The sequence below is a fragment of the Scomber scombrus genome, chromosome 20, assembly GCF_963691925.1.
Source record: "Scomber scombrus chromosome 20, fScoSco1.1, whole genome shotgun sequence".
NCBI lineage: Eukaryota > Metazoa > Chordata > Actinopteri > Scombriformes > Scombridae > Scomber > Scomber scombrus.
In genome coordinates, this window is record NC_084989.1 from 2,322,640 (window position 1) to 2,341,561 (window position 18,922).

Below are 18,922 nucleotides of genomic sequence, written 5' to 3' on the forward strand. Positions count from 1 at the left end.
AAAACAAAAAGCACAAGCTCAATTGCTGTCTTCAGGTGATTGTTTTCTAATTAGATATTGAATTAATAGTCATATTTCCATAATTATTGTTGTTGTTGTGCATCTCTCCCCCTCCTTCTTTCTCTCTCAACCCAACTGGTCAAAGCAGATGGCCGGTTCTGCTTGAAGTTTCTTCCCAATAAAGGGAGTTTTTCCTTACCACTGTCGCCAAGTGCTGCTCATGTGGGAATGTTGGGTCTCTTTAAATAAAGAGTACAGTCTACACCTGCTCTATGTGAATTATCCTGAGATAACTTCTGTTGTACTTGATCTGACTGCTGATGCCTTGAATAGTAAAACTAGATTGATTTAGTTATCTGCACATGAGGAATGATGGTCGGCAGGGGAGTGTGCCAGGCAGATGGACTGGGAATGTCTGGCAGAAGCCCTTGTGCACGAGGCCTTCAAGTCCCACCTCTGGAGGTATTTCTCCTGCATCCCTGGGGAGGTTGGGTAGTCTGAGTGGGCCACGTTCAGAACCTCAGAACTGTGGTGGACACCAGCGGTGAAGGATGCCATCAGGCTGAAGAAGGATGGACATCCAGAGGGCAACTTGGAGTAGAGCCGCTCCTCCTTCACATCAACAGGAGCCAGCGGAGTTGTTTTGGGTGCCTGGTCAGGATACCTCTCTGGAGACGTTCCTGGCACGTCCAACTGCTGGAAAACCCTGGGGCAGACATAGAATCTGCTGGAGGGACTACGCACTTCTTCTGGTGTGGGAATGGCTCAGGATCCCCTAGGAGGAACTGTAGGGTGTTGTCATGGCGAAGGATGTCTGGGTTTCCTTACTCCGTCTGATGCCACTGTGACCTGGTCCAGGATAAGCAGCGGAAAATGGATGGACATTCTTAAAGACCTACACTTCTCCCAGAACATCTGTGATTGGGTTAAGAATCCCATCACGGCCCTCGGTTGCATCCTCTAGTAATACGATGAGGCTTTAATTGGTTTTACACATTGCATTATCTATACGTGTGCCTGTGTTAATTTTACTCAAAAAACACTCCAAAACTAGCAGTACAGTGAGATGCAGAAAACCTGGAAAAATTACAACAGAGGCCATTTATGTAATTGATAAAGGTGTGAGAGCAAGTAGATAGATCAGACAGATTGTCAGGAGAGCGGAGACCCTTAGAGACTGATTAGAAAATAGGCAACTACCAGAGGAAAGAAGAGCAAGACATCAGAGGAATAGATTGTGTCAGTTGGCAGGGTGGGAAACACATCAAGAAAATGTACTTCTTGTCCTGTGAATTAGTACCATCAGAGGGCTCAATCTGGCTTATTAGAGCTTGTTTTCAAGTGGCTCCAAAATGGATTTTGGCTTTCTTCCCACCCTGGGACTGAAAATGGTTTCAGAAGTGAGCTGAGCAGACAGAACAGAGAAGAAGAGAGGCAGAGGAGGTGAATGCAGAGCTACAGAAGAGTTTTATTAGGCATGCTACAGAGGTAATGCAGAATACACAAGAGAGACCATGAGAGGGAAAACTCAAAAAGCAGGAAACCAAGTCGCACCTCCCCTTGTTAGAAAATAATTCAACCTTTAATTGTGCCTCTTCAGACTATGCGAAATCCTTACATTTTTGAGCTGTAGAAAATCGGACTTGGGAGGAAAAAAGAAAATATACATAACCCTTATTTCTGAACGAACACCTCCAGTCAAGAGGTCTTGTATTAAAAAACATGAGGGAATTAACACTTAAGATTGTGGACATTTTTCCCTGAAATGCAAAATTTCAGTGTTTCCAAATACTTGTTTTCGTTCAAATGAATTAAAGGAACACTAAAGGCACAGAAACTTTGGTCCAACCGAGTAGCCCTCTCGAATAAACTGTCACATGACAATGAAATCACAGTGGACTCAATCTTCTAACTGCTTCCACAGCATGCAACACTTTGTGATGTGAAATCCTATCGTTACTATACATGCTTAGAAAACCATTGTCACCGACGATTACACCTCACTGCTAATGGAAAACGGATGGAAGGCTTCAGAAACACAGATAGAAAGAAAGAAATATTTAGCCACGAGCCCAGTTGTGATCGTTTATCTGAAGCATGGATTGTGAATTCGAAACTGGGGGAGAACAATCTTACACTGAACATAGTACTTGTGGAAAAAATGGAATTCAAGTTCAACTGTGCGTTGCAGGCTGCTGTAAAAACTCATGTTACATGTTCTTGCTTCAGGTATATTCTTCTCTCTTACTAAACTAAAAAGGAAAATGTTATGAATCTAAAAACTCCGAAATGGAACAAAAAAAGCAATGTAATAACATCTAGAAGATGACAAAAACATAAAAATATCCAATACCAATGTGCCTCAAAAGCATAGGAGGGTATTAATGAACATGTCCAGCTGTAGAAACAGTTGATATTGTCAAGTAAGGCACATAAGTACTGTATCTTTTCAACTAAATCAAGAGTTACACACATCTACATCAAACTATCATACAGGGGAACAATCAATCATGTCAATATTTTGCTTGACATAAAAATACGGAGGTACATTTAAGATCAGCTGGGAGGATCCAGTATCTGTAACGTATTCAATTGTTCTTTAAAAAAAAAAAACAGGATGCAAGTCAAAGGTTTCAGTCTCTCTCAAGGAATGACAGGATCAACAAAACCCCAACAACAAAACTGATTCAATCGATGTGGTCCCCCCCCCACGTCCCCCAGTGTCCAGACACAGTCTGAAAGGCTGCTCACGGCCAGCTCCCACACGCTAAACTCTGGTTTGTGGGTCACATTCTTAAATGGTGGACTTGGAGAAGGAGACTCTCAGGTGCTGGCTGCCGCCCATGTTGTAATTGTGAAGGTCGATCAAGGCCTGGATCGCCTCCTCCACTGTCGACATCTGGATCAAAGACATTTTACGATCCCTGGAAAATATGAAACAAACGGTGGTGACACAGGGAACACTGGAGGGCAAAACTACAAGAGACCCACAATCCTGAAGGGTTATTGTACAGTGGAGAAATGGGACTTATTTCACTGTAAGATACATACTGGAAAAACTTGAATGCTTTCACAGTGCCTCCAGCATTGGAGAAGAGCAGCCGCAGGTCATCCTCCGTCACATCTTGTCTATTTCAAAGAAGAACACACATTACACATGAATTTCAGCAACGTTATGAGACACACAGAGACACACACACACACACACAGTAGTTCCACTGAAAACTGCTTATTGTTTCTCAAGTTCCTTGTCGAACTTGTTACATGTATTTTTATCCTGGGCTGACTGCTCTGCTACTTACGGGATGTTGGAGAGGTGCAGTGTGGCAGATGGTGGAAAGATGTTCTGAAAGTTTTTGGATCCGGGTTTCTTGAAGCGGTGGAGCGGGGAATTGGCGAAGTCCTTGGTCAGGCCCTGGTCGTCCAGGCCGTCGCGAGGCAGCGCCACCGTCTGGTGCTTGGACAGCGTCACCCGGATGATCTTCCCGTACATCTTCTGGCCGTTCAGGTGGCTCATAGCTTTGGACGAGGAGGAGGAGAGTAAACCAGTGAGGGTCAGTGTTCTGTTATGTGCTGTTTAATGGTTGCTCTAACTGAACACATAACAGAAAAAACTGCTACACTACACTGTTAAAACTGGATCCAGTACTCCATTAACAACAGATCATTATGGTGTTTTAGTAAAGTTGGAGAGTAAAAACAGACTACCATTATGGTTGGGGACAGAGTTATTTACCTTTAATTCTTCTACAGTCTCCACTCAGGACGTACACAGTGAGGAATGGAGGACACTACTTGTTTAGCTAATGTGACATGAATAGCATCTTAGCTGCTAATGTGAAGTGTGGCAATAATGATGTCATAATAATGATCAAGGTCATTTCAATGTATCATATGATAGGTCCATATATAGACATGATGATGTCATGATGTTAATTAAGTTATTGTACGATAAGTCTATAATTATTGTGACAGGCCCAACTGCAGCTGACATAAATAAAATCCTTTTGGTTTTGTTCGTTGTTAATAACTTACATAACGTAAGATATTATTAGAGTTTGCATTTTGGTGGTGTTGCTTTACATTTAGGTGACAGAGTTTTAAAAGCATCTATAAAACAATAATAATAATGAATCAAATTTATATAGCGCTTTATGTGGTACTCCATACACCAAGCTGCTAGTGTTACAAGATCATTTAAAGCTGCATGACTCAGTGTGACAGTTAGGGAGTCTGCTCACCTAGCTGAGCCTGGTTGGCGTCTGACATCTGAATGAGAGCGCTGTCCTTCTTATTGTAAAGGATCTTCACCCTCTGGACATCACCGTAGACTCCTGCGTCAGAGCCAGGAGGACGAGCAGGAGGAGGTGGTTGTGTGGGTAAGGTGGAGAAAAAGCAGACAGTTAGAAAGACAAAAAAGATAAAGTTAGCGCTGGAGAACAAGGATATTTTCAGACAAGAATCAAAAGAAGAGAAGAGAATACACACAAGATAATTTACAGAAGGCTTGAGAGTGAGAGAATGTGTAGAAAAGAAGAGGGAAAGAGAGAAGAGACACCCTCTAAACAGATAAGTTATCAAGCTGTGGCAGATGGCTAGAAATAAACAAAAAACACATGCTAAAATTAATCATTTAACCGTGCATAGCTAGTTATTATATGTAGTGAATTTCAACATTAACCCAAACCAATAAACAGGGGGCCAAAATGTATTATTCATTACCAAACAAGCTACTGTGTGCAAACAAATATACATAAGCTTAGAATTATAATCATAATAATGACAAATGTCTCAAAGATAGAATGGAAATAGAACAAAAAGAGAAGGTAGATATATATGAGAGAAAGAGAGAGAGAGATAGAGAGATAGAGAGATAGATAGATAGAGAGATAGATAGATAGAGAGAGAGAGAGAGAGCTAACGATAACATACCGAAGAGGGTAAACAGACTTTGGGGCGTAACCATCTTTAGAGGGAGAGAAGAGCAACAAGCAGCGTGAGACAGGTAGAGAGGTAGAAGAGTCGGAGCGGAGCGGAGGTAGAGATGGACAGATCGATCCAGAACGGAGGTAGGTAGGAGGAATGGTGGTTTGTTTTTTTTTTGTGTTTTTTTTTTCCCCCGGAGAGTGATGGAGGTGGTGGGTCATGGAGGAGGTAGAGGGAGGGAGGGAGGAAGGAAGGGAGGGAGGGGTTGTTAATGTAAGGGAGGAGAAAGAAGGGATGATTTGAGGAGTTTCAAAAAAAAAAAAAAAAAAAATCCCCCTCAGCAAGGAGTGGAGTGGAAGAAAGGGGGATGAATGGGAGAGGGAGAGGGGATAGATAGATAGATAGATAGATAGATAGATAGATAGATAGATAGATAGATAGATAGATAGATAGATAGATAGATAGATAGATAGATAGACAGATAGAGAGATAGAGAGAGAGAGAGAGAGAGAGAGAGAGAGAGAGAGAGAGAGAGAGAGAGAGAGAGAGAGAGAGAGAGAGTATAAAGGGAGGCAAATGCAAATTTGAGGACGGAGGAGGAGGATGGGGGAGGGAGGGGGGAAATAAAAAGTGAGGAAGGGGAGGGGGGAGGGACAAAAAATAAAATATAGGTCAGTACACTGGAATAATGCAGGTAGTTTGGTCAGAGAATAATGGCTTGGATCAATGTTTCTTTTTTCTTTAGTATAAAAAAATACAGCAATAACTTGTATTTTACCCTGGACAAGCATGGGGGTAAAAAGGTACATTCATGTCAAAATAATTATAATAATAAAATAAATAAATAAATCAGCAATATAAAGTCAGAACCATGGGATCATAGTCAAAATAAAACAACATGCAGCAGGTCAGAAATCTGAAGATCTACAATCTTTCAGCGAGGGAGGATGATGATGCCGCTACAGGACGGGACACAAGCTGAAGAGGAGGGGAGGGAACAATTAGTTAAGAGAGAGAGAAACATGCAACTTCAATATTTGAGCTCAGTAGTAAAGTTTGGCATGCGAGAGTTGATGTGAAGGCCACTCGAGTGGAGAAAAATAAAAAAGGTGGCATTCACACAAGTCTGAAAAGCTAACAAAAAAAAAAACAGTTGAAAAGCACAGTATCTTTGATTTTGGTTGATACTGTCAAAAAATATGAAAAAGAGGCTCCGGTGTGACACATTCATTCACAGCCAGAGAGGACAGACTTGATGAGAGGGGAGAGACAGGAGACATTAGGGTGAGAAACGCATCAAGGTGTTATTGAAGTCGCAGTTTGAGAAAGAAAAGAAAAAATAAATAAAAGTGCAGAGGAAGGAAGAAGAGGGAGAGAAGTTTGAGAGAGGCAGGTGTTTTTTTATTGTTTCCCCAGAGCAGAGGCACAGCTTAGGAGACCAAAGAATGATTTCATGTGTTTTTTTTCATATGGGGAGGTGAGGACAGCTTAGAGAGACAAACAGAAGACAGACAGTTAGCTACAGTTAGATACAGTTTTGACAAGAGGAGAAGAGGAGGAGGGGGGAGGAGGAGGGAGGGAGGAACATTGGATGAGGAAAGAAAGAGGGGGAGGTTTAGGTTGCAGTGACAGAGACAGCAAATCCCTCCCCTCTCTCTCTTAGGAGGACATAATGACTCTTGACCGTAAAAAAGAAAAAGAAATTTAAAAAAACAGCGAGGTTCTGGGCATGTACTGTAAAGGACACTAGAAAATACAGCAAAGAAAAGGTTAGACAAAAAAAATGTTGCTTCATATCAAAAAATCTAAAATAACAAAGATCCAATGAGATCTTCTAACAAGGTTTGGATTTTCACATTAAAACACTGATTGTGATTGTTCCTGTTTGTCCTGAGAGAGGTCAGATTAACACACCATACATTCAATTTTACACCAACTCACATGGAAACACTTGAATTGACAGAACTCAGGAGGAGTTTCTCGAGATGTTAACGTTAATGTTTTTTTATGGAATAAATAATAATACATTTGGTGCTGTAACAAGCTTAACCCTTACACACTGTTCAGGGTCAAAAGTGACCCATTTTAACATGTGACTGCTATAAAAACACCCTATACACATTTCTATTAGCTGGACATTACCTAATGTGACTCACAGTATACAACATTGGAAATATAATTTGTGTGCAGCTGATACACACTTTTATATGCAAACGTACAAATGTGACCAGTGTTTATTAAAATAAATAAATCAAAAATCAGCATTCAAACATGTTGTTTTCATCATGATCTATAAAATGTTCTTCTGGACCATAAAATAGTGATTGTGAATGTCTTTTTCCATAATATTAATCAAACATTTATTAATGACTGATGGGGAATATATGAATGGTGTAGAGACTAATTATGAGTGAGAATATGAACAGTATGTGAGGGTTAAACAAATCTATGACTCCACAAAACCATCCTCTGATGTTCTCAAACTCACTGCCCAAGATCACACAAACGTCATATGTAACTACTAAAATAATGTGTGTAAATTTAACATTTTGGGTTAATATGTACAAAATAATCCCACCAATAACCTCAGTGTATCCTGACTGGCTGATGCACGGTAATGAAAATGACTCAGCATAAAGGAGGACAAAATAAAACAGAAGGCTTGGGAGGTGGGTGAAGGTGGTGGAGTTTAAGCGTTAGATGGTTCTTCTGACTGTGTGTGTGTGTGTGTGTGTGTGTGTGTGTGAGAATGTTACTGACCTCCTCGTTGAGGTTGCTGACCAAAAGCACCCCACTAGATCCCGCCTGTCCAGCGAGGGCCACCCTCCCTGCAGCAGCAGCAGCTGCCGCCGCCGCGCTCAGTGGGTTCAGGGCTCCTGGCAGGAAGTAGACGAGACAATCATGGAGTGGGGTGCAGCGCTGCCACTAAACTACTGCAATACAACTCTACCATAAGAGACTACTGTACAGCCACCTAAAATCACTGTATGCTCGTTAATGTAAAAGCTACAATTAAATATCTATAATTCTACACTATTCTAGTGGTTTTAGTCATAGTTCTTATACATTAACACAGTCTTGTCTCAAATCTGATTAAAATGAATTCCCACTATGTGAAATAAATATAATCACATGGTGTCCTCATTAAAACTAGCTGGTCATGAACACAACTTAAAAGTACCCGTTAGTCTAGACTGTATCTTAAAAATCAAAGACTTTTTTAAAAGAGGAATAATAAAAGTGTCATGTACCTGGGATCTTACCGAGGAGGGAGTTGGAGTCTTTGCTGAAGGCTGCGGCCACTGTGGAGTCGAGGCTGGGCTGGCCGTCTCCGGCTGGCAGCTCGGGTCGCGTGTAGTCGCGGCTCTTGTCGTTGTTGTATTTGACATTTAGGTTGACCAGCTTGGAGAAGTCGATACGCAGCGTGCAGCATGAGTTGTAGATGTTCTGACCATCCAGAGCCTGGTGGGAAAAAAAGTAGGAGAGCTCAAAGATTATATGTCATAGTGAGACAGTGACAGCAGGAGTGATGTCCAGCTGGACAGTGAAGGAGTGATTAGTACTTAATACAGTAGTTGAGGAGGATCTCTCACCAGCTTGGCCTGCTGTGCATTGACAGGATCACTGAACTGCAGAAGAGCCTGGAACTGATTGTTCTTGGTAAATGTGATTATCTTCATGACTGTGCCAAACTTGGAGAAAATCTGGAATGAAACAAAAGAAACCACAAACTTTAAAAACATATGTTCTCAAACATGCCAACTGGACCATTTGTTACTGGGCGGGATCACCACAACTGAAAAATCCTTTATTTGCAGGGGTGTAAATATAACCCACATCAGGGAATGTAGCCTACAATTCAATGGAAAAACAATACAGATCAAAGCTGTAATGATTTTTAACACAGTACAACTCGCCTTTTATTTCATCTGAGGTCACTGAACATCAAGAAAGCTAAATATCCCTGTTGTAAACAAGAAGTTGTACAATGGTTGAAAATGAAAATATGAAATTAAATGTTTTGGATCTAATGATACAATATAACTACACTGTATTACAGTGTTGTCTATAATGTATAGTATCTGTCATACTAAATTACTTTTGTTGATGTAAATGACAAGCAGTGCTTTCAAAGTATAAATGCTCACTGTACAATGTATCCTGTCAAAATAAAAGCATGCTTTGTACCTGTTGCAGTACGTCCAGTGTTACAGGGTAGAACATGTTGTCGATGATGATCCTCAGCACAGGACTGGAGGCTGCAGCCAGAGCCTCCTGTACGTCTGAGCTAGGTGAGCCGCCGGACTGGACCGCTGACACCGCCTGTAACACCGCCTGGGTCCGCTACGAACAAACACAAGCTGTCAGTCACCAGTACAGGAGCTGACAGATATGTGAAGATGAACAGCTCCTGAACACAGTGGCTCCACTAACCTGATTTCCAGCATCAGTTTTGAGTTCTTTGTGATTGGAGTACTGAATGAAGACGGGAACGTTGCGGATGTGAGGAGTTACTGTGGTGTAGTAGTTCACCATGGTGATGGCTGCCTCCTCCGTGCCCATCTCTAAGAATGCCTGCAAGAAAAGAAAAGTGAACTCACCACCACTGTTACCATTCTCTGATAATACCTACTAAATTTTTACTAAGGATTTACTATTTTGAATAAATATATAATAGTGATTATTTTGACTAATAATGTAATTGTGATATAATTTGTGATATAGGGGGGATTATATCTGTCAAATCATTATTCTCATTTTCATTGAAATATATTCAAATGATTATGGTGCGATTACCAAACAAAGATGTTAGATATTATGATTAAATTTGGATTAATTGTTCAGTCCAAATCTGAATTAACCTTCAACTGTCATATAATCTAGAGCCTGACCAATACTGCATTTTTGGGGCTGATGCCGATACCAATAGTAGGGAGTAAAAAAATGTCGATAGATACATCAGCTAATAATTATATATACAGAATAGGAACAGAAACTCTCTTTTTTTTTTGCAATGATCTGGTAATTTAACACTTGACAAAGATATGTAATCAATTAATACACTTTATTGTACACTGACACAGTAAACTAAGTTAGTTTAGTTAGGTTGAAGTTTAGATTATTTATTTGAACAAATATATATGCAGCGAAACATAAAATAGAAATAACAGCAAAGTTTTACATAAAAAACAAAACAACAACCATTCAAAGTTTGAAAAAGGGTGTAGCATGAAGTAAGGAGAATTTATTTATATAAATAAAGATCTAAAAAACAACCAAAAGAAATGTATATTTAACTTGAATTAAGAAATAGTATCAAATATATAAAATGCTGCCTATATAACTTTAAAAAAAAGAAAAGAAGAAAAAAGCACATATCCGACAACATATACCTTGATATCAATATATTTGAGATACATCAATATTAGCTGATAATAGAATTATATGGGCCAGGCTTTAATATGATTTATTGAGTAAATTGAGTAATAGAAAAATAAGTGGGTGTAACAATAGCATTACTACAGAGTGAAATGTAATCCAGCACTGAAGCAGCAGTGTTATCAGAGCAACACAGATGAAGTTATCTGAATGTTGAAATGAGGCAGCAGCTGATCGATGCAGTGACACCGCTCCTCTGAGCAGAACAGAGCAGCTGAGCCTGACGGGACTGGAAGGGACAAATGTCATCGGCCCTTCCAGCCCTCCTCTGCAGCCACACAATAGGCTCTTGGCTAGCTTTTTGTATGGAATTGTGGGCGTGTTTCAGATGCTGCTCAAGATAGCGACACTGAATGTATCCAATGTGCTCTTGTGGTGCTCAAGACAAAAAAAAAAAAATCTGGCCTCAAATCTAGAATGAAAGCATTATTCTCACCACCTACACTAGAAATGACACCATGCAATTGTTTAGTGAAGAATTCTACAAACACCACTCACCTGGTTCTTCCCCTTCAGTGTGAGGATGTTGGTAACTTTGCCAAAAGGTAACCCGAGGGCGATGACTTCTGTCTCTGAGGCCTCGTTGGGTAGCTTTCGGATGTGGAGCACGCGAGAAGGTGGGGCCTCCTCCACCTTCTGCTTTTTACTGTCACTGCCATTGGAAGCCCCATCTAAAATTTAGCAGAAGCATTGATTAACTGTGCTGAGCAAAACAATGACATCATCCCAATTTTTTTTTAAAAGGGGGCAAGGCTGGAGATACCCTACATTTTTGTTATTGTGGAGAAATCCGCAGAAAAACCCAAAACCATCATGTTGCGCCTTCTCCCAATACTTTGACTTCTATACCCAAAAAAACTCACCCACACTTCTACATTTTCTCCCTTGCAATGGTCACACTGCCCAAAATGTTTGGGTTCTATAACATGTTTAACATTCAGTGTGTTCATGTTTAATGTTGTAAAAGGTGTTCGGGGTTTGGGAGACTGTCCTCTGGGATAAATACAGGCTTCAACTGGCTCTATGCATCATATTGAAAAATGTTCCAAATATTTTGCACCGCTCGTGTATATTAATGGAGTGGAAAAAATATTAGTAAAACCATTCAATATATTGCAACCCAGTATAATACTGAAGCATCAGTGTTAGAGCAGCATGTTACTGTTGGAGCTGCTGGAGGTGGAGCTAGTTTACACTACTTTATATACAGTTTTGTGAGGGAAAAATGTGTTATTGGAGATTTGACTTGAGATTATTTTATCAAAGTACACTCAGCTAATTGGGTGTGCGTGTGTGTGAGGACTTTGCAAGTTTTCCCAAGAGAGAGGTCTGGAGTGTTCTGGATGGGCAGAGGAGTGTGTGACGTAAGTATGAGAGGGTTTTTTCTTTGTGTGTGTGAGAGGGACAGAGCGACAGAAGCCAAATAACAAAACAGGTTTCATGCTGGCAGCTTAAAAAAAAGCCAAAACACAACAAACATATTTGATGTTTGTATAATCATCTACTACATCAAACGTAGAACAAGCTGTGATTAGGGCAGGGCAATTAATCAATATAACAATGATATCGTGATATTTTATAGATATCGTCTTAGATTTTGAATATGGTGATATTGAATAAGCGTCTTTTCCAGTTTTTAAAGGCTGCATTACAGTAAAAATTTTCTGACCTTATCAGACTGTTCAGACTGTTCTATTATCTGCCTTTATCCACATTACTGATGATTATTTTACAAAAATCTTGTCTGTAAATATTTTGTGAAAGCACCGATAGTCATTCCTACAATATTTTCAAAATATGGAATTGGTAAAAAATATAGTGATATTTTATTCTGCCCAAATCGCCCAGCCCTGGCCATGATACATCGAGTATATTTGATAAAATCAGCCACTTCTAAATGAGCTGAATTTGAAAGTGATTGACAGCTGGTTCCACTGGCTTCAGGCAGCATATTGATGAAGTTCATTGATTGATCGATCTAGAATTGTAAACCTGTAACATTCCAAATTAAAAATGATTGAGTTACCCCGTCGTAGTTACTCCGCCCTTTTAAAGTGTGCAGTTTACATTGGCTGTGTTTATTACGTACGATGTAAAATTCATCATTTAGCTGCACTGCTATGGAAAGCATGAAGGAGACACTGCTAATTATTTTATAGATGCACTGTGCTCCATATATGGAACACGTGGCCACTGTGCACTAAAGACAGAGTACTTAACATGACCTCATCCTCTGTATTACACATACATCTCAAGTTGTGTGTTTTCTTTCATTTTCCTGATGATAAAGGCTTCACACTTCTTTGGCAGTTTAATAACTCGTATATGATCAATAATTCTGTTTTGTAGCAAATCACCTGACTTACTCATGTTATTGACTTTTTTTCTTAACAAGGAATTTTTTTAATCTGAATTGAAAATTCTGTTTCAGAAGAACAGTTTGCCATCTATCTGTGCAAGACTGATTATTGAACATCTCTGTTAGAAAGGCCTCTGGGGTGACATTAGCTTCTATTGGGGGGTGGATCTTGTGTAGGAATGCTAGACTCAGACTTTGATTAATAAGACAATCTCCCAAAATCCTTGTGTGTGGCTTAACGTTGCTCTTATTTTATTGGCGGAGGGTTTAAAAGCTCAACTTGCATGATAGTTGTGCACATTTTCTTTGAGCTGCTTGTGATATGATCTAACAGTGAGGAGGCATTAAAATGCAGTGGGATCCACCATGTCTGTTCCAGTCACATGCTGTGGTGTGTGGGTGCCCACCTACTGAGGAGCGTGATGTTATTCAGGCATTAAAACGCCTCCCGTGAGAGAAACAGTCTGAAACTGATGCAGCCTGTTTCACTTTTTCAACAAAAAAAACAACCTATTAATCCTTTTCTTTTTTTCTTTTTCCTGCCGTCTGTCTCTACGGATCAAAAAATAAAATAAAGTCTAAAAAAAAGATCGGGCTTCATGCAAATTCCTTCCCCCTCCCCTCGTCCTTATTCAGGGGTGGTCGGAACGAACTCACCACTGATACTGCTCATGCCAGAGTTGGGACTGTTGTACATACTCAGCTCGTCTGATCCTCTCTGTGGAGACAAAAGACAAAGACAGTCAGGCTCAGTTGTGACATAATGGCGGGAAAAACTATTTCCATTTTCCAGACGGGCTCTCAAAGACTACAATAAAAACTGATCTCTCTGAAGACAGTTTAAAAAGAGAAGGAAGAAAAAAAAGGGGGGGGGTTGAGGAGGTGGCAAGAGACATAAAGCAGCAGAAGAGCGGTCGGGCTACTCCTCTGCTGGTGTGGCTTTAATCTTGCTGAATTTAAGATGTCAACATGTGTCATTTCATCCTGAGCTATATGAGGTCCCAGAAGGCTTGCTTTAGGGGGAGGGGGGGCGCTCCGTGCTCTTAAACCTGACTGATGGGATGACGAGGAACCTGGCTGGGGAGCCATTACGCGCACAACTTTATAATAGCTTCATACACCCCCTCCTTGTTTCTGTCTGACTGAATTTGAACCAATTGTTCTTCTGTCACTAACATTCTTTATGGTTACGATAAACTAAGATGTTTGCGGGTGCCGCTGCTACGGCGACATGACACAAATAAATTGGAAGGGGGTAATAAAGTTGTCTGACTTAGGCCAAAGTGTGAGCAAAGCCCCCGCCGCCGCGCACGAGCCTGCAAAAGAATCCCAGAAAGGATTTCTCTCCCCGGCAGCTGGAGACCCCGTTCTCTCTCTCTCTCTGCTTTGTGTCTCACGTTGAAATATTGACGAAATAAACGGGGTGGCGAACACCCAACCATATCAGAGGAATCAGTATTTTATGACTGTTCTTTTTCCCCTATGAGAGAGGGGGGGCTTTAACTTTGTTTTGTGCAGACAGAAATGCAGCTGGCGTTCGTCAAAATCGGGTTAGGTTGCCAGAAACATGCCGCACTTACAACGGGAAACCAAGTCAAAGAAATCTGACTTAAGATGTTTACGCGAGGGTACAATGTCGAAAAGAAACGGATTTGAAATGAAAAGCGGTTTAATATTTATGGTTGTGTGTTCCAGGAGGTTTAACAGAAGGCGTATAAATGCAGCATTCTCTTCAGTCTAAACCAATTCTCCACAGTAGATTTCTCTTATTTTAGTCCAGAAGAATGATACTATAAATCAACTGTACCAACCAATCAACTAATTAGTGTAGCCAAAGAGGAAATTAAAAAGGGTTTTACTATGAGACACATAATGGAGCAAATGCCAACAAGTGTCACTAAATTAAAGCTGAAATCAACGCGACTGACAGTAAATGAATTGGCAACTATTTGGATGTTAATTAATGAAATGGCGCAAACGTGTCTGTTTCCACTGTCTCAAAGCTGAATATTTGTTTTCAATGTCATATATGAAAGTATATTAGAAATATTTGGGATATGAACTGTTGGTTGGACAAAACTAGTAGATGTTTAATTTCAATCAGCTTCCACTCTGGTCAATGTTATTCTATTTTCACACATTAAAAAACAAATCATTAGTCCAAAGAGATTGATAATGAAAATAGTAGCTGCAGCCCAAAATTAAGTTCAATTTAACATTGAATACTAATTTCTTTAATATCATGCAGTTTGTTCTATAGAGACAGAGCACAGTTAAGTCCCGCCCACCAGGAAGTGAAAACATTTCATCACTCTTTATTGAAGCTCATCACTTCTCTCTGCTAGCACACAGAAAAATGTCTAAAGGCTCTTAACGATTATATCAGTCAACATATATTATTGGATGATGTCACAGATATATCCCCAATATTTATATTTTTTAAGTCATAAAGGCAGCAATTTTTTGTAAATTTGATTCCTAAATTTGACTTTTTATTTGTAGTTATATATAGTCATTAAATTCCTGTAGAAGTTTACTATTTTATACAATTATTGTATAAAATATTATATATAACATTATTATTGTGTAAAACATCACAGACATCATAACTTATCTTTGTCACAAGTGTTTGATAACCACATTTAAGAGGTTATTTCAAAAAAGGAGGTTTATGTATATATTTTGTATATATAAGATATCGATTTTGGAATTTTTTACACCCTAATATAGGTATCAGAATAGCTAACCTGCATACAGCTGAAACCTATTCCAGTTGCTATGTACCAAATGAAATCTAATGTGAAGTGTCCTGTTTTTGATAAATGTACTACTATCATTCTGAAAAGTTTGATTTTACTCTAAAAAACATAAATAGAGACTGACGGCTAAAACACAAGTTCATATTTGAAATAAAAATGCATATTTTATGCATATTTACTAATGTTGTCGGGTGGCACAACTGATAATCGTCAGGTGGTGAAACCAATTTAAACCAATAAATAATAGGTTAAAGTGACCAAATGGTTTTTAACTGTAATGTGTATAGTTATTAGGGCTGGGTATTGTGGCCAATTTCCTAAATCGATTCGATTTCGATTGAATTCAATCTGCCACTAAATAATGAAAATGGCTCAACTGTGTTACAAAATACAAATGTACTTTATGTTTTCTCTTCACATTAAACAACAGGTTTTAAGGGCAAACTTGTAAATTGGACAGTTTAAACTTGAGCTGTAAACAAAACTGTCTCAATTCTCAAAAGTGCAATTTTGAAATTAGAAAGGAATTGCAAGTGAAAGTGTACTTGAACTACAACATTCCATCACTACAAATTGCATTAAGGCATTGTTTATTAAAGTAACCCCTGGCGTTGTATATCTGTTTGTTTCCCTATTTTCATATTACTACTGCTGTTTCAAAACATATAATGCAAAATTTAAATGAAATCGATCCAAAATCGTTTTTTTTACCAAGCCCTAATAGTTATGGTACTGAATGCATTCATTTGTGTACTCGTGTAATTATTCTCCCATCTTTAAATGTAAAACTGGGTGCTAAAGATGCTTAAAATGTGGACAAGAAGAGTACGGTTTAGAACCTGCTCTATGTGTAAAGTGCCCTGAGATAACTTTGTTGTGATTTGGCGCTTTACAAATAAAGATTGATTGATTGATTGATTACATTTATACTGAAAATACTATTTAAAAATACCTTTTTAGAAGCTTTATTAGTCATTGACCCAACTGTAAAAAAGAGCCTGAATGAGGAAATGATGGCATGACTGTGCGTGTCATTTCCTTATCTTTGTTGACAAGCTGAAGTCACCATATCAACTGTATCATTATCAGTATCATGCCAGCCTGTTATGTAGTGGACTTTTCTACACAGTTGTAGTATATCTACTGTAGATGTGATGTCAGCCTGTGCATTGATACACAATGTGTATGTGTGTGTAGATGATGACTTTTTAATAATGTTAATGTTTTGTTTTTAACATATCAGCCTTTGTTTGCGTATTATGGTGCTGATTGTTTTCTCCTCTGGTGGGCGTGGTTTTCAGAGTATGAGGTGTTGCACTCTGTCTCTATGCAACCACAGCAGTGTAAAAGCAATGAAAATGAGCATGCTGTTTCATAATGCATATTGCAAAAAACAAAAACAAAGTGTGACAAGGAAGGATCATGTGATCTGTGTGCAGTGAACACTAACTAAAAACCAAAAGGAGCAAAACTCACCTTCACTCCAACTGCAACATCACTGATGCTGAAAGAGAAATATTGATAGTTTGGTTAAAATATAATGAATAACATAAAATTAAAACTTTTTATTTTTGGTTGCAGAAAACTAATTTTTCAACACAATACATCATTAGAGTTCGGCATCATTAGGCATCTATTACCAACTCTAAGTGGCTGAGTGATAATATCATGTTCCAGTTCATTACATATACTCAGCAAGCTTTATATTAATAACACCTTTGCAAACTAACACCATCTAATAAGACAACTTTACCACTTCCTATTAAGTCATGCAAGCATAGCCTATGCATAGTTATATTTATATGTATGTATTTGTTCCATTCTTCACCGTATCAACATCATCAGGTGTCAGGTTACAACTTCTCATTTCTCATGGGGCTCATTTATGATTCATCACATCTTAAAAGTAACACTGAGATCATGCTTCAGTCAACCTCTAATGAATGACACACATTCGTTAAGTATATATATGTCATATATAACACAAAATTGCAAATATATTGACATTTCTCCGACTGTGCTTTTACTATTTTTGACTACATTTTATTAAGATATGATAAGATATTCCTTTATTAGTCCCACAATGGGGAAATTAATAATTTACATTATTGCAGTAGTGGATAGAAAAAATAGAGAAGTGTCAATAAAAAAGAATAAAGAACAATAAATAATAAGTAGGTACAAAAGCAATAAAACAACAGTAGTAAAAATAATGATAACATTATGTATAACAGTAATATTGGTGTTGAGTGACAATATATCTGAGTTTCATATTACTATTGCACAGATTTAAAAATAAATATATCTATATATATTGCATGGTTGAACTGAACGTATTAGTATAACTATTACTGTCTATTTTACTGTATTGTGTATAGACTGTCTATTCTTATGTCATGCATGGACATGCCATGTCCCTGCACGATGTCTAATGACAATAAAATGTCATTCAAGCATTATAGCCAACAAGTGTTCTTTTCAACTGTTATATCAACCGCAGTCACAATTAACTAATGTTAATATTTAAGCCCATTCCCGCTAGTTAACGCAGGTGTTTGTTTAAGCTATGCTAAGACATATGTATTAAAAGCAGCGCACACCTCATGCTTATCACATACAGCAGCTAATGCTACCTAGCTACAACACAAAGGATCAACGGCACTGTACGTTAGTTAGCACCCAGCTGTAAATCACTATGGAGCAGATGGAGTAGTGGTGAGGACTGTATTTAACGCTTCTCCATAGCACGTCGTCCTTCGTGCAAATGTTTATCAAAATGAAGCAACACCGCAACTACTGTTATTAACAGCGGGCTTTGGCTAAGTTATGCTAGCATGCTAACATTAGGCACTTCCTTAATGGCAGAGAACGCGTGGCTATGGAAACCATAACGACTCCTGCTTAACTTCCCCGTTAAACGATGCATTCGCCCACTCTGCGCTATTTGTGTGTGTGTGTGTGTGTGTCAAGTGACATTGATAAAATATTACCCGTCCATTTCTGTAGGGATTTTATCGGTGCGTCCGTTTTCTGTCCTGTTTTCTCCCCAGTTTACACCGACGCTGCGCACGCACACACACGACGGCAAAATGGAGGCAATGCTGGTGTTTTTTTTTTTTTTACTACCGAGACGATGAATGGCGGAAACAGGCGGAAAGTGACGAAACCGTTTGAGCGCGCAGTGAGCAGAAAACACAACTGAATGTAGTTTATTCACAGTCAGATGTCAAGTATAGTCACGTCTGCTATAAATATATAGAGGTGTATTATCACTTAACACCAATATTAGTCTTGTACATAAGGTTACTATTATTTTACCATATTTTTACTAGGGTGGATCAGTGGCGGCTCCAGCAATTTATTACTGGGGGGTCCATGGGGGGGGGGGGGTTGTTTATAGGAGGTGCTAGTGAATTCTGACACAACAAACACCAACAAA

General features: G+C 39.0%; 1 protein-coding gene across 2 annotated transcripts; it reads right to left on the reverse strand.

Moving 5' to 3' along the window:
• Positions 1-2,606: 2,606 nt before the first annotated feature.
• Positions 2,607-18,563, reverse strand: LOC134002110 (polypyrimidine tract-binding protein 2-like). 2 transcript variants are annotated; one of them, XM_062441390.1, is made up of 14 exons: positions 18,474-18,563; positions 16,960-16,987; positions 13,382-13,442; positions 10,864-11,036; positions 9,361-9,501; positions 9,115-9,270; positions 8,520-8,630; positions 8,178-8,388; positions 7,687-7,802; positions 4,933-4,966; positions 4,242-4,334; positions 3,303-3,519; positions 3,052-3,129; positions 2,607-2,924 (listed from the first exon to the last, which is right to left on the reverse strand). In XM_062441390.1, the coding sequence occupies exons 1-14, from the start codon at positions 18,479-18,481 to the stop codon at positions 2,795-2,797; spliced, it is 1,557 nt and encodes a 518-aa protein (XP_062297374.1). In that variant the 5' UTR covers positions 18,482-18,563; the 3' UTR covers positions 2,607-2,794. The 2 variants fall into 2 exon arrangements, with proteins under 2 accessions (XP_062297374.1, XP_062297375.1); XM_062441391.1 differs by having other exon boundaries at positions 13,424-13,442; positions 18,474-18,538.
• Positions 18,564-18,922: the final 359 nt, after the last annotated feature.